Source organism: Semicossyphus pulcher, unplaced genomic scaffold (assembly GCF_022749685.1).
Source record: "Semicossyphus pulcher isolate SPU_LCO1_2020_fin unplaced genomic scaffold, fSemPul1.0.p SCAF_11, whole genome shotgun sequence".
Lineage (NCBI taxonomy): Eukaryota > Metazoa > Chordata > Actinopteri > Labriformes > Labridae > Semicossyphus > Semicossyphus pulcher.
In genome coordinates this window covers 15,479,120-15,495,873 of record NW_027211615.1, presented here as the reverse complement: position 1 = coordinate 15,495,873, position 16,754 = coordinate 15,479,120, and the positions used below count along the sequence as shown (strand labels likewise).

General features: G+C 45.1%; 1 protein-coding gene across 6 annotated transcripts; it reads right to left on the bottom strand.

The window, feature by feature from the left end:
* Window positions 1-5,075: 5,075 nt before the first annotated feature.
* On the bottom strand, window positions 5,076-13,910 carry gpatch2 (G patch domain containing 2). Of its 6 annotated transcripts, none has more exons than XM_069655425.1 (10): window positions 13,784-13,910; window positions 12,693-12,936; window positions 11,816-12,366; window positions 11,207-11,271; window positions 10,771-10,968; window positions 9,630-9,750; window positions 9,372-9,411; window positions 9,131-9,195; window positions 8,837-8,925; window positions 5,076-6,729 (listed from the first exon to the last, which is right to left on the bottom strand). In XM_069655425.1, exons 1-10 carry the CDS (start codon window positions 13,831-13,833, stop codon window positions 6,560-6,562), a joined length of 1,593 nt encoding a protein of 530 aa, XP_069511526.1. In that variant the 5' UTR covers window positions 13,834-13,910; the 3' UTR covers window positions 5,076-6,559. The 6 variants fall into 6 exon arrangements, with proteins under 6 accessions (XP_069511526.1, XP_069511551.1, XP_069511511.1 ...); XM_069655450.1 differs by having other exon boundaries at window positions 11,819-12,366; XM_069655410.1 differs by lacking the exon at window positions 5,076-6,729 and having other exon boundaries at window positions 7,752-8,925.
* Window positions 13,911-16,754: the final 2,844 nt, after the last annotated feature.

Below are 16,754 nucleotides of genomic sequence, written 5' to 3'. Positions count from 1 at the left end.
GTTCACCTGCCTCAGCCTGTCAGTGTGCAGTCTCTCCAGGTCATCGGGAAACAGAAGATGTTCGTGGTCCAGCTCCAGGGAACCTTCTTCATTTGTTCTTCTATTTTATTATTATGAGAGATTTTTGGATGAAAGTTTCCTTAGCTAAATCAAGGGATCAAGGATCTACTTTTTGCTCCACTCCATCTATCTGGCACTTTACATATTAAGATGTAGATGGACGACCTTGTAATGTCTCAGATGTCTGTGAACCAGGTAAAAGTATGTTGGAGTAAACCCCAGGCTTCTCAGCTCAGTCTGCAGGCTGCTGTGAACGCAAGGTTTCACACAGTTTTTTCTACACGCTGCACTTTGTGATGTCACAACGAGGGCTGGCCAATCAGAAGAAAGGGCTTTTGTAGGGGCGGGGTTTCTTAAAGGGACAGAGCTGTTTCAGGCAGAGGCTGTATGAGGGCCTGCACAGAGCACCAGTGTGAGAAAAATGAGGAGTTTTTAAACTGTAAATTATGCTAAGCTACTCCACAAATATAGCTTGAAATTAGCACCTTTAATGTCTGAAGTAAAGGCAAGTAAGTACGACCACTGCTTATGATTTGGAATTTTGTTCAGTATAATTAAAATTGACTTTACGTCACTTTATTTAATGTGATTCCTATGCATGCTTTTCCGGAGGTTAACCCCCTTTCACACACACTCACACACACCTGGTTCCCAGACCGGCCGGTGCGGGCCCAACACACACAGAATCATGAGAGTCAGCACCACGCAACTACTGCTGATGTCAGGAACTATTATACACACTCTCAGATAACCACACACACACAAAACAGCAGGCAGCCCATCTCATCATATCACTTTTATCTCCACAGGTGGTAAATTTAGCCCTCTGGCTCCCTGTCAGCACGTCTGCAATAAACAAATCAACAGAGACGTACACAGAGACTAAAAGAGCCAGACTGTCATGTTAGTTTTAAAAAAGTCTACCACAGCTTTATGTTTTCACCTTCCGGCTCTCTTTCTTTCCACTCATCCATCTCGAGCCACCCATCTAACGCCGCCTAACATGTTCTGTCAGCAGCTCCACAGGTGAGCCAGTCTCTGCTCACAACGCCGTCTGACACCACAGACAGCCAACGCCAATACTCCTCTATCTTTCTCTGACTCATTCACCTCCTTCCCTTCTTCTTTCTAATCCCTCACACTGCGTTTCCACCTTTTCCGTCTGTCTACGACTCCCTCCTGTCCTCCTTTGTCCTCTGATCATGCAGATACACATAGGAGCACTGTGGGAGTGAGGAGTGCACCTAGGAGCGCTGCTGGGGTTTCATTGCTATTTGGTAAACGGGGTGTGATCAGAATTTTTGGACTGAGGTTGCCCAACTGGGGTACTGCCTTATGCGAGGGTGGCTTAAAGTAGTGTGCAACTAACTAACTTGCATCTAACTTGCAACTTCGGTCTTCATTATTCATTTCTACTTTAACCTATATATACACCAATCAGCCATATCACTATGACCACCGACAGGTGATATGAATAACATTCATGGCACCTGTCAGTGGGTGGAACATGTTAGGCAGCAAGTAAAGCTTTTGTCCTTGAAGTTGATGTGTTGGAAGCAGGAAGCGGATGGAAGAAGGTGGCCTGGTCTGATGAATCAGGGTTTTTTTCTGCATCTCTTACCTGCGGAAGACATGGCACCAGGATGCATTATGGGAAGAAGGCAAGTCGGTGGAGGCGGTGTGATGCTTTGGGCAATGTTCTGCTGGGTAACCTTGGGTCCTGCCATTCATGTGGATGTTACTTTGACACAGACCACCTACCTAAACATTTTTACAGACCACCCCTTCATGGGAGCGTTATACCCTAATAGCAGTGGCCTCTTTCAGCAGGATAATGCGCCCTGCCACACTGCAAACATGGTTCAGGAATGGTTTGAGCAACAACGAGTTCAAGGGGTTGATTTGGCCCCCCAGATCTCAATCCAATCGAGCATCTGTGGGATGTGCTGGACAAACAAGTCTGATCCATGGAGGCCCCACCTCGCAACTTACAGGACTTAAACGATCTGTTGCTAACGTCTTGGTGCCGGATACCTCAGCACACCTTCATAGGTCTAGTGGAGTCCATGCCTCGATGGGTCAGGAGTGTTTTAGCGGCAAAAGGGGAGCTACACAATATTAGGCAGGTGGTCATAATGTTATGGAAAGCTGCTTGCAGCTTCTTGCAACAAAGCCCAAGAAGTTGGTTTGAACTGAAGTCCCACTTCTGACATCATAGTCTTTGGGATGGCACATCAGAATTAAGGGGGGGCCCGTGCCACCCCAGGCCACCCCCTGGAAACACCCCTGGGTAAATGTGACACCAGGCCCTTTGCCTCGTGGCTCTCCCCCAATGTCCTTTCCACCTAATCACCCAACACCCTCCTCCTCCAGGCTCTTTGGGGTCCTCTTGTCGTGACCCCACCTTTCCGGTCAACCCTCAGCCAGTTAGCCTCGCTCGGCACAGTCCACTGATTCCTGGCCGTGCCAAGGTACACCAGTCAAAATGTAATTTTCTGCAAGATCACACATGATAATGACTCGCTTTGGAGGGTCGCCATAAACGACGACTTCCAATTATAGATGCGTAAGTATCGATCTGTCAACAGAAGCAGTGAAGAAGAGAGGAGGAGGAGATGAGGAAGAAACGTACAGTAATGTTATGTTTACTGACACACGCACACACACACACACAGATACACAGTGGACGCTGCTGCAGACACACTGAATAGCTGAACATTTGCTAAACTGCTTACAAAGTCCTACAGAGGCTTAAAGCAAGTATTGATGGGAGCCAATAAACAGCCTGAGAGATGAGTTCACCTGGGAGCAGAGTAGACCTTCACCTGGTCTGACACACACACACACACACACACACACACACACACACAGTTTCCATTCAAACACCACACTGGACTGTTTCTAAGCAGACAAGAAACACAAACACACTGGTCCTTTCCGATTAAAAAAGAAGAAGAAGCCTGCATTTACTTTTCCCTTTTGCTCGTCTTACGCCTTTTCGCTCAGTACTCACTGTCAGGTTCATCCACTGGCTGGCTGGATGGCCGGTCCTTTCGCTCTGTACAGCTGCAGTCAGTCAGTCAGTCAGTCTCAAGGACAAACGCTCCGGTTCTCCTCGCCTCCGGTCTCTGAGGCTCAGCGATGCAGCAGCGCTCACACACACACACACACACTCTCTCGTCCAACACACACAGATACATAAACACACACACACTCTCCCCTCTTTCTCTCCTCTCCAGTGCTGAGTTTACCTACATACCTGCCTAGCTCGCTCGCTCGCAGGGGAGTCCTGAGAGAGTGTGTCAGACAGAAAGTGTGTCTAAGAGAGAGGGGATGGTGAGAGGGGGGGGTGTACAGACTGAGGGGAGAGAGGAGGACACAGGCAGCACTCCCTTATATACAAAGGGAGGAGGTGAGGAGAAGGGAGGGTAGAGGAGACACAGCGCTCCTGTATTCCCATAGATACAGAGGAGGGATTTCTATTGCAGCCTCGCAAGGATGGGAGAGAGAGGGGGAGAGAGAGAGAGAAAGCATCATATTTCAGGGATGTTGAGTCAGCATGTGAATGTGATGCATGTGTTGATAGAGTTGGAAATATTTAGAGGGCATTCACACAGGAAGTTATGGATTAAACGTCTCTTCATAAAGGAGCAGTGAGCGGGTTTGTCTGAGTTCTCCTGGTTTATGTCAGTCAGTTTCCTGAGTGGGCTGGGACTCACAGATGTTGGCTTCATTCACAGAACACTTGAGAATAGATTTCAACATGTTTGATTTAGAGTTGTATATAAGTTTAATGACTGACCAAAGCCTTTTAAACTCTCACAGTAACAAAGTTTCCTGTTAGCAGCTGAAAGAGTAATGTAGAGTATATGTTGGATATATTTAATATGTGTTTCCATTTCACAGTTTGTCCCTACTTTGTCTCCCTGCTGTGGAAACAGCTAACCTTGATACTTTCAAAAAGTACCAGCACTTCTGAACTCCAACAGAAGAATGAATATGTTGTTTGATTAATATGCACAAAAGCTGAAGTGTAGAAGTTAAAAAAAAATTATGTTTTACTGGGTTTATTTGATACTCCAGGAAGTGACTACAACTGGCTGCTTTCATCACAAAACACAACGTGAAATCATGACATTTCTAACAAACAGTATTTAAAGATAGAATCTCTAAGATTTTCATGTAAATAAATGTCTGTTAAGTCACTATCTATCGCCCGAATGAGGTAAAACAGTGGTGATTGAGCCTATGGCCCGCTGATGAAAGCCTTTGCATTTGCAGTATTATGGACTGGGTGTCTGGTGCGACTTTCACAGAAGAAATCACAAGCAGCGCCCAGTTAGTGACGTGTTTTCCATCACCCAGCAGTGGTCGGTCTGCCAGAGAGGGTAGGCGGAGCTAAGCGGCTGCTTTTCCAGTCTCTGCAAGTGTTGCGAGTAAACAGTAATCTACTATGGCTGAACAAACAAAGAAAAGATCGATGACTACAGATACAACTTCAAAAATAAGTGAAAATACAAAGAAAAAGAAACAAATTGGACGCTCAGATGAAGCAAAGCGACCGTCAGTGAGGAAAAGAGAGAGTTACAACCGGAGCCAACCGTGGACGCACGCGCCTGCAATCACCTTTTATTGCCACAAGGTGCCGCCAAAAAGAAAAAACGGAGAACCTCGAGATTATATCTTTGACTTTAACTTGTTAAATTGGACACATTCAAGCTGTGTGTTTGATTCCCACTCTTAGCTATTATGCTAAGCTAAGCTAATCGGCTGCTGTTTGTAGCATTAGACATTAAAACAGTCTCAATTCCCAGCTTGAGACAGAAGAAGAACATTTTTCAAAAAAATCCTCTAACGGTGATTCAATCAAAAAATTGTGTGCATATTAAATAAATTCATTGGATGCTTTTGATTCCCAAATGTTGATATTGGCTTCAAACATCCAGTACAGGTCAAGCTCTAGTGTAAATGATGAATGAGTATGATGGCCTCACAGGACAATAAGCACCACATAGTTTAGGAAGTCTCTGAGTTTTAATGCTTGTTTCCGTCACACTTCTCTGTACAGGCCTAGTGTAGGAAAATACAAAGCATCTGCTGCTCAACAGTTTCTACAACAGAGTAGGGGACACATATCGTTACAGTACGACTTCCCGCACATTTTTATTCATCATTTCCATTTCTTTCTAGACTCTTCTATCCACCTGCACTTAAAATTTAAAATGTGTTGTCACAACAATCTATGGCTGCAGGTAACCTTTATTCCTGGTAGCCTAAATGAAAAGCAGAAACAATATGACAATGAAGTAAATAACAACGGGTCTAAAACTCATTTTTAAAAACTGAATTAACCGTCCTCTTGTTGTTTTATCAACGTTATGTGTTCAAAGGCTCTGCACGGTCACACAGGTGTTTCCACCTCTGCCTGATTAGAGCCACTCGCCCTCGGTCGTGAGAGGATGTCTCATCAGGCTACTTTAAGTGAAAACACAGGTATAAACCTTTATATGTGTACAGTGACAGAAATGCTTCATTTGTTTCACATTCTGAAAACACTGGAAATGGCTAAACTTTTACCTAAATTTCCAGAGTTGTATGGAAAAATTCTTGTAACTTTAGTCATACAGTGTTTCATCACATACTGTGTCATTGGCTCTGGCGGGCCAATCTTTTCTAAGGATAAAAAACCGAAACAAACTAAGTAAAGATGGTCTTGAAAGTCTCTGGTCAGACTTTCCCTCACATGTCCAGACTTGTGTTTTTTTAGTAAACGTTGGCAGCCACAGCGGCACATGCGTACACAGCTGCACATGCGTACACAATGGGTGCTACATAAAAAGGAAAGTTTGGTTTTGATGGACAGATAAAAACATTCTGATTAAAATAAAAAGATATTCCAACACACATCATACAGTGTATCTGATCTTCATTACTTCAAAAAGAAACCTAGGTTGCATCTTGAGGTATGGTCTACTGAAATAGTCTTCGATTCCAAAATTCTTGTGCAATATCGGACAAAACCATTAATCAATAATTCACTAACTAAAACCTCCAAACAAACCACACTGTCCTCATTGGTTACATTACTCCACTTTTCTTGCCTTGAACAGTATCGTCTGAGGTAACAGGGCTGAGGCAGCATGCCAGCGTACACACTAAAAATGAGGCATCAGTGTCAGTCATTGTCTCCAACATGGAGCTTCAGGAGCATCAGCTCCGTTTCAGTCATTCACTTTCACATGTTATTCTCTCCGTTTGTGCGAACAGTCCGTGTGGATATCCCCGGCTTCTAGCAGTTTCCCCAATATGGGAAAGTTTCTCTTTCATCACAGACTCTGTTGCTAGGAAGAGTCTAATTCCTTCCCTTCTTATGACTCACACGCCTGGATTATTCTGGACCTGTTTGTATTCTTCATCGCCCTGAGCAGCATTTCAGCTTGTAGCTCTTTGGGCGTCTCATCACAGCCAGTTTTACGTTCAGGTTCCAGATACCAAGGATTCAGTTGAAACCAAGACCCGTTCCTTTGGGTCTCTGCGTGGCCCGAACGGGCTCGATGATACCCCTGCCCTCTGGACCCAGGCCCATCCCCGGGCTCCAGCCCATGCTCTGCAGCATGCGGCTCCCCATGTTCGAGTCGGGGATGGGAGGAGCGTTCTCCCCGACCACTCCTAAAGAGAGAGGGCGCAGGTTAGAAAAGAGAACAGCAAAATTACAATAAACAGTTGGCTTGTGTTACGCTGAGATCTTGGTGTTCATCTACCTGAGGGATGACAGAATAATGTTGATGCCTCATCTAACAGAAAAACTTAAGCTATTACATCCAATTACACCGTCATAAATATGCTTCAAAGTGGCTGAAAAGTAGTCCCTGGATATGTAAGGTTTGAAAACACTAAAACAATTAAAGGAGCAATTCGCCCCTGGAAAAAGCGGCTGTCAGTCAAAGCTGGTGTTCTCTGTAATCGACAGAAGTAATAATATTTGAAATTGGCGCCATAGCTGTGGAGAAAGTTGTACAAACAGCTTGTGTCTAAAAAATCTTCAGGTCTGCAGTCTACATTTCAAACCTGACGATTTTGAACGAGACATGACATCGGAGGCGGGCGTCCTAGATTGAGGAAGTGTATTTCAGCGAGCTCCCTGGCCTCCACTAGATGACGCGTTTTCCATAGTCTGGCGGAGGTTTTCCAGCGCCCATTGGAGAAGCGGATAGCGTCCTCCAAAGGCACAGAGCCAAATTGCATTTATTTTCCAACTATAATAGCATTAGCTCCCCATAATAGCATGATAGGACTGAGGTTGAAAAATCGGCGAACCGGCCCTTTAATGTAGCTCTGATAAGGCCAACAGTCGGTGCTAATCGATGTATGCTTATCATATACTCACAATTTTAAATTGATAGTAGAAACATAGGCCCACATACAAGTATGAAGAGATAACTATACACGCAACCTCTAAAGCAGTTAATGCGGAAACTTCAATTCATCATTGGTGATTCTGTGCACCATCTGGAGCTGCCTCGATGTAAACACCTGTAAAACATGTTGCACTGAAGGTCTCCTCCAGTGACATCATCTCTCCATTACAATTGACATCTAAGTAATCTAATCATGTAATCAACTAGGCAACGTTTCCAGACATATAGCAAAACCCACGCCTGTCTCTAGCAGACGCTGGCCGTTTTGTCCCCCCGGTCTTCCTGGAAGTTCACGGTCCAGTCACAGAGACCGGCCTGTTACTTGCTTTAATCCCGTCTTTATTTGTATGCTGCACCAGAAGGAGATGCCTGCTCAATTACACACTTGATTGTTGAATCCCAGGTGGGTTGGAGCCAAATTGTCAGGACGGGAATTTGGCCGCACTCGCCTGAGCCCTGCTGTGAGGTCGGCACCTGGTGTTCCTGAGCGCTGCATTTGTGTCTGGAGGAAGTATCAAATGTGCCTCACGTTGGCGAGGCCTCTCTGATTGCGTCATTTTGGACGATAAAGTTTAGGCTTATTTTCACTTTTTTTGTCCTGCCCTCTCTAGCTCTTTCTTAGGTTTACAACAAGCAATATTTAGTCGTGTTTTTAGTCTGGGGTTTCATATGAAAAAGGAGCTCATAGCTCAACCAGGAAGTGGATCATTTTGGAACAAGCCTGTGCACAAGCAGCAGAGAACAAACTGTTAATGGTCCTCAACTCAACTGTGATTAAAACTAGTTACAGCTTCCAAAAAAAAACCATTATAATGGGAAGTGGCCTAACCACATCCAGCTATGCTACCTCATCCGTCCTCTTCCTAAAGCATTAACCGACCCAGGGGTAAGGAGAGTGGTTTGGGGGAGGGGTTAGGGGGGATACACAAGTGTTACTGGCTAAGAGCTAATCCAGTATCTCTGCTCTGACAGCATGACTAGCCAGCTGACTCTTGTCCAACAAAGCTTAGGAGGAAAGGGGGTTAAGAGCTAAAGCAGGGTTTAATAACGAGGGGAGGGGGAGGAGGAGGAGGAGAGGGGAAGAAATATGAAGGGTGAGGGACTCCCTTCTCTCAATTAATTCCTTTTTAAAAATATGCAGCGAAACCTTCAGTTTTTTTATCCCAGTCCCCGGTGTTTGCATCAGTGTACGTGCGAGACAGAAGGCAATGAGGAAAGCAGGCCGGTGAGCACGCTGAGACCAAACAAGAGGGGGGAGGAAACAAGTGAGAAAGGGAGAGCCAAAAATACAATAAAAGGGGGAGTTGGTAAAAAGTGCCAGATGGTGTGTGAGGTGCAGCTAGGTGTGTGTCCAATACCTGAGGGGGCGCCGGAACCGAGGGGGGCTGCTTTTCGCCTCCGCTTGACATCCCCCGTACAGAGGGAGCCGAGGTGCCCGCTGGTCTGTCTGCAAAACCAGCCAAGCAAGGTGGAAATATGGGAGCATTAGTTTGATCCCAAATAACACAATGGAAAGTCATCTGAGAAAAAAAAACTACCATAAAACATTAGGAGTGTTTTTCTGCAGCAGAAACAAAAGCAGCTTCCAAAAGAAAATTAATCTGATTGTGGTCGTAAATCATCAGAGTTTCACGTTAAGCTGCTGTTCTTACCTGCTGGCTGTTTTCACTGAACAGCTCCTCCGATGCCCTCTGTCTGACCGCGGGTCCCAGTGCAACTGAAGTGCCAGGGAGGGAGAGAAGAGGGAGAACAAAACTCAATGCTCAAGCAGTCAGCCTGCGCAATGCTAATGTGGAGAACATCGCCCTCAGTGGGTCTGCTGTAAGGGATCAAAACCTCACCTTTGCTTTTCTGCTTTTGAATGGGAATAAAAGGCAAAGTATCATAGCTCACCTGTCCGTGTTCCCTCCTCGAGCCCGAGCTGAACCACGGCCTGTTGGAGAGAGAACAGTGTCATTCAAACACCGACAAGGCATCACTTACATCAATTAGACAGAAACCACTTTTATTTTACCTTTTCTTAGCCTTACTTGCATTGACTGAAGGAACTCACAAACGTGGAACCAGTCACATGAACGATGAAATCAATACTACGTATGACTCTGAGCTAGAGCGTCGATCGTCAACTCATTTTAAAAGATGGGGACTCACTCATGGGGGTCCTGGCTCTGTCTGCCCAGTCTGTCATGGAAGCCTTGGCCGGAGCTGCCCTGCAGCCCCCCTTCAGATACCTGCTGGTTTCCATGGAGACGACTCAGCCTGGCCTGGAACCCTGAAAAACACAGGATGGGTTTGTTAAAAGAGGAGATTAATCAGATGAGTTTATTTTGATCAGTTCAGGGGTCTCCAACCTTTTTTCATCTGAGAGCTACTTTGAAAACATGAAAGTGGTCAAGAGCTACTTGCATCACATCGCTGTAATTGCTGGTGATGATTCTTTTGTCGACTGAAACGTTGGAACAACAGATGAGGCACACACACTTGTCTTTCGCATTCGTGAATAAAAACTTGCTTTCCCACTTCCATGGAAATAGTATGTTTTCTGCTTTTTCTTGGCGTGGCCACCTTCACTGTCCATCATAAATCTGGCTAAACAGGCTAATCGCACCAAACTCCTCACTTTAGCTCAACTAGCACACAGCACAACGACCGGACCCGTCGATGGAGGTTGCTGCAACATTGCTGTGATTGGTTAGGTTTAGACGTTGACAAACTTGCCAGGAGCATCACTGTTTTTTATTCACAGCTGATTGGCCTATCTTATTATTTTGTAGCGGAGGGGGAGGGACATCTGTGTATTTGATTCAACTGAAGCAGGAAGAGGCTTTCAAGGTGCATTTATTGCCGTTGGTCTGTAAACCTCTTCTAAAATCCAGGCCGCGAGCTACCAGAACTACCTGTTGGAAACTCCTGGATTAGTTGGACATATGGGGCCGGCGGCTAAAGAGATTCATGTATAAAATGATATGACAGGTGTTATTTGTATGTAAAAGAATGTTTTTAATGGTACTACTGCTTGTTAATACAGTAAGGAGATTTTTCCCCTTTATTTTCCTTACAACACTCTGCCTGAATGTGAAGAGTGTGCCACCTACTGGACATGAAATCACACTGCAAAAACATTGTATAATTTATTGTGTGTGACTGTACCTTTATATAAGAATACACTGTAAAATCTTACCTTAAACACTTATTTTGTATGATTTAAACCTTCAAAAGAAATACCTTTTCAGTGTGTCTGACTTTCTAAAAAAATGGTATTGTGCTTTGTGTGTTTTTCTCTCAGGCCTACCTCTCTGTGCAGCGGGGCTCATGAGTGGGAAGGATCCAGTGAGGATGCTGTTAAACACGGGGTCGGCTAGGTCCAGCTCCTCTGACCCCGTGTCCCTCTCCCACCAGGGAACTACTCCTGCTATCCCACAAGCACCTCCGGGCGCTGAACCGGTGCCCGGCTCCCCCTCGTAGAACCAGTCGCTCTGCTCGTCATCACCTGGAAGAGAAAGGGTGGAGGATCTTGGGCACAGTAGAGTTTTTTTTCACTTTACAGGCGTTGTTTAGGGGAAGCTCTGCGATGCCCGAATAAAAAAATGTGACATAAAAAGGTTGAACACACACACTTTCTGTCTTTTTGTCTCTTTCTATTTAAAAAGGGGCAGAAAAAAACTGTAAAGGAAGGTAAACACATAAATAAAATGAAAACACAGTCAAGACTAAGTCTGGGTATGTACCTTGCCTCCCCTCATCATTGGTGTAGAGGCCTCCGTCGCTGCTGTTACTGACACTGCTGGTCTCGCTGAAAAAGATGGAAAGTAAAAAGAGCAGATTAAATAGTTTTCAGGCAATAAAAATGATCACAAAGAAGCCAATTACTGTCTGCTAGAAGAAAAACCAGCTCACTGACACACACTGTGGGATATAACTGCAGTTTTCTGATACTGGTGCCAATAAGCTCCCGCCGTTTTGGCTTCACTACAAACACCTTTCATTTATTTAACAGCAGAAGCCAAGGGTTTCAAATGTAACCTGTTGTTTAAAAAGCAAGCGTCCCATAAAAAGGACACCGGCCGCATACAAACTAGTCTTAAAAAGGCAAAATTTCAATTTAAATCACAGACTCTCTTATCGAAGAATAAGCAAACAAGATGAAAATTCAGCAACAGCTTTTGGTATTTGACAGCTTAAGACACTCTAGTACTTTTAGTACTAGATACTACTTAGTGCAAAAGACCCACCAAAACAATGCCGACACCCTGCTGTACACAGTCAGGAGTGCTTTCTTACCTTTGGGCCTACAGTGTCACACACACGCTCATAAATAGAAAACTCAAAACACTAACCACCTGTCACTCATGTCCTCATCCGAGCCCTTCTGTTCCTCCAACTCCATCTTGTCCTTGCACCCTTCCGTTGGAGAAGAGATGGGGTCCTCGCTCTCCACCACCACCCCCTCATCTGCAGCCTCCACTCCCATTCTGTGGGTGGCCAGTTTCCTCTTCTTCACCCTGTTCTTCCCTGCCCCTGGCCCCACCAGCCCTCCTCCGCAGAGCTCCATGACCCCTCTGCCCTCGCTTGCACCCAGCCTGTGCGGCCTGCTGCCAGGACGGGCTTTGGGGACAGGTGGGGGCCCCAGCATAGTGGAGGAGGGGAGTTCCGGTTCTGCAGGAGGGTCCACAGCCATGCGTTTGACCTTTCTTCTCCGTCTAAGGCTGCGAGTTCCCTCTGCGGACCCCAAGACACCCAAGTCGTCCGGCCAAAGCGGCCGTTTGTTTCGTCCAGTGTCAGCTGTTAGGAGGGTTCGCCGTTTGGGGCCAAGTTGTTCATCTGAGTCGCTGTTGTCCCGGCCATGGCTGTTGGCAGCAGAGACTCCCCCCGTACTGGCACGGTAGTCCTGAAACAAACATCGATGTGGTAAATACCAGACTGTGATTCTGATGCTAAATTAAGAAGCCTTAATAAACATGAGAAGTAATTAGACCAAAGTGATATCTGAGTGAGGCTAAATGTGTGCAACAGGATGGTGCAGAAGAAACTTTACTTCAACTGTAATTAATAAGTGTACTAAATATTAAGTGGGTAATTCCAAATTTCAGATTTAAATAAGACAACATTCTTGGATGTTTTCAGACTATCTTTAGTGTTTTGGTCAAGGGCCTTGCTAACACAAACTCCTAGCTTAAGAAATGTCCAACACATCACTGTCTTCAATAAGCTCACCTTGTGTTCTTCCACACTGGACTCAGAGCCCTCGCTGAGATGACCTGTCTCCCAAGGAGGGTGTGGGTTGTCTGACCGTCTTTTTCTACCCCTCCGCTTCCGAGCCTGCCTCTTCAGCAGACAGCCCACGGCCAGTGCATGGTCTCCCCCATCGCCAAAACCACCACGCGCAGCCTGCTCGGAGCTCTCCTCCAGTGCTGACACCAGGTCATGGACCAGTTCGTCCATCGTCCGGCGAAAGTGCCTTAAGTGGGGACAAAAAAGGGAAAAATCATATACAGATTTGGGTTCACGCCTGGTTTGGAAGGGGTTTTATACAACTCTATCAGCGCTATCAGAAGCTTGTGCAGGAGAGCCGTTGCTGATACTGGGATAATTATTGGCACATAAGGCCAATAAAAAAGTCTATGTGTGTAGGCATGATTTATATAAAACCTCTTTGCTGAGGAAGCGACAGGCAAGGACGGTACCAGCATTGGAAAAACATACTTAACTCCAGCGGTGAAACGTTAACTAGCTGAGCTGTGGAGGTCTCTTACTCATGATTGCGTCAACAGCGTTAGTCAGGGCAGCTTTAAAACTCACTTTAAACATATAAATATTCACATTATACACACGAATCGTCTCTTTTACTGAAGTAATGTAGTGTAAAGCTCCTGATGGGTTCTCTGCGAAATACTTACGTTAATAAATCTTTACAGAGCCTGTGAAGTCGTTTGCAAACTCCTCTGAAATAAGCATCAACATGTCTCTGCTTTAGGAGCTGTAAAGATTGTTATTAGCTTCTCAAGCTAGCGTAACGTTTTCTTGCTAGCTAGCTTAGTCAGAGCCAACAAACGCCCAACTGTCACCAAACACAAAAAACTACAGATAAGAACCGAGATGTGCAGCTTTAAATGTCATAATTTCAAGGACTGTCGTCGGAAAGCATCATTAAACAACAACAAAGAATCCATCGAAAATCAAACTAGCTTTGCTGCTAGCCAGATAGCATAACTGACGTTAGCTTTAGCACCCTAGCCGGCTGATTCACGAGAGCGGAGCAGACGTGAACAATATGTTACGTCTCAGAGATTGCAAAGACCACCTACCAGCCGGTTCCCGCTTTGCCGATAGTTTTTAGATTAGCCGCACGGAACATGAAAGCCGCCAAATGCCAGATACCTTTAACCAGAAACAACGAACAAACATTTACACACCACAGACACCATCGTGACACAAAAGCTAACGATCAGTAGCTGGATCAATAAGCGACAAGAGGAGGAGACCGTGAAGGCAGCAAGGGGTATTATGCTGCCTTCAAGGGCTGAGGGAAATTCTAAGCTGAACTACTGGCATGCGAGCAGCGATGTCAAATACGTAGTTAATAATAATAATTATTATTATTGTAGTTGTTAGTGGGAATGCTGAGTATTCCTCCAACACATTGTATAGAGACTGTGTGGTGAAACAAGCTTCGCATCTACAGTATCATCCGCCCATCTTAATATACTAATTTGTTGATGGAAGTGCATGCATACTCTTAAACATACCCACACTGAGTAATAATTTATCATTAACAAGCTTTATGTATGACTGCATTTGAATTCAACCTTGGATTACACATTTAATAAGAAAGAATAGAAGAAGAAGAAATATAGGTAGTTGAAAATGAGGAGTGCTCCATTGGTATTTATATTGACCTACAGAGGGCTTTTGATACTATAGATCACAATAAAGTATTGGGAAAATTGGAGAAATATGGGATAAGAGGGAGCCTACCGCTTACTCCTGGCTGAAAAGCTACTTAGAAAACAGACAGCAGTGTGTGCAAATTAATAATACCATGTATGGATTCAGGAAGGTCACCTGTGGAGTCCCTCAGGGATCGGTAATTGGTCCAAAACTTTACATTAATGATATTTGCAAATTTCCTAATTTGTTAAAATTTGTCATTTTTGCAGATGATACAAATTTATTTTGCTCTGGGAGAAATTTAAAGGAATTTTTGTTTGCTATTGAAGGGGACTTAGAAATCCTCAAAACTTGGTATGATGTGAATAAATTGTCTCTCACGCACCACACCCCTATGCTTGTCCCTGAAGGTGGTGGGCCCACAAGGCGGCAGCTCCACATCACTCGATCGGGCTGAGCCGGTCGGGCCCCGTGGGCGAAAACCCAGCCGCCAGACATTCGCTATCGAGCATCCCCCCCAGGTCTGGCTCCAGGGGGGTAGCCCCAGTCTCCCTGATCCAGGTGAGGTAGCTGTAATACATAGTTGCCTCTTCATAGGGTTCTTTGAACCACTCCTACTCTGGTCCCTCCCCTGTGACCAATTTGCCTTAGGAGACCCTACCAGGGGCTAGTGCCCCGGACAACACAGCTCCCAGGTTCAAAGAGACACGCAAACCCCTCCACCATGTTAAGGTGGCGAATGTGGTATTCTTCTTAAAGCTGGGACCTCCAGCAGGAATTGGGGCGGTTTGCAGCCGAGTGTGACTCTGTTGGGATGAGAGTCAACACCTCCTAGTCTGAGGCCATGGTTCTCTGTCGGAAAACAGTGGATTGCACCCTCTGGGTGGGGAGTGAGTCTCTGTCTCATGTGAAGGAGTTTAAGTATTTCAGGGTCTTGTTCATGAGTGAGGGTCAAATGGATTGTGAGATTGACAGGCGGATCGGTGCAGCATCAGCACTAATGCGGGTGTTGTACCAGACCCTTGTGGTAAAGTAGGAGCTGAGCCTGAAGGCAAAGCTTTTGATTTACCAATCGATCTACATTCCAACCCTCACCTATGGTCATGAGCTTTGGGTGGTGACCAAAAGAATGAGATCACAGATACAAGCGGCTCAGTCTTAGAGATAGGGTTAGGACCTTGGAGATCTGGGGGGAGCACAGGGGAGAGCTGTTTCTCCTTTGCATCGAAAGGAGCCAGTTGAGGTGGTTTGGGCATCTGGTTAGGATGCCTCCTGGGCGCCTCTCTTTGGGGGTATTCCGGGCACATCCAATTGGGAGGAGACCCCGGGGCAGACCCAGCAGAGCTCACTGGAGGGATTATATATCCCGTGTGGCCTGGAAACACCCCGGAATCCCCCATGAGGAACTGGAAAATGTTGCTGGGTAGAGGGACGCCTGGGTCACCTTGCTTGCCCTGCTCAGCCTCAGACAAGCAGAAGATATGGATGGATGGATGGATATTTAAATTGATTATGTGTGTATCTTGTGTGATGACTGAATAAAACTTTGAACAAACATTTAGAGCTTTTCCGGTCTCTGCGAGTGTTGCGAGTAAACAGTAATCTACTATGGCTGAACAAACAAAGAAAAGATCGATGACTACAGATACAACTTCAAAAATAAGTGAAAATCCAATGATAGAAGAAGAAAAGGCAGACACTCTAAAATGGAAAGCATCTGTCAGAGAGGAAAATCAAGAGTTACAACCGAGACAAAGGGAGCCAACCAGACACATCTGGTTAAATTTGGATGTGTACACCTAATTGTACTCCAAGTCCAAAGGGACTGCCAAAGAGAACTATGCTGAACTTTTCAAGACAACATTTTAAAATACATTTCAAGTGGTATTACTTATTTTTCATTGATAATTTCTACATGTCAGGGAGAGCTACCCTGCCTGTCAGGATGAGCTATCTTACATTTAAACACATTTAAAGTGGAATAACTCAATTTTCATTGATATATTTAACCCGTTAGAATGAGCTACCTGACTTTTGACTACATTTAAGGCCCATTAGTCAACTTTCAAAATGAGCAAGTATGAGCCCTTATGAGTCACTACAACCATCCATTACCTCCGTCACCACCTCTTCAGTCAACACCACCGTAACCTCCATCACCACCATCACTTCCGTCACCACTTCCTTTACCATCACCTTCTTCGTTATCATCATCACTTCTTCTAAAATACGTTAATGCTCTGCTACCTTCTTTACTTTCATGACTATTACGCTTTTTAAAACATTAAGCATCTGTATCTAGTTTATTTCAGCTTCGAGGTTATTCAGCATTTCAACAAAATTCAGCAGTTTATTTTATATTTCTACATTCAACAACTAAGGAGCAGG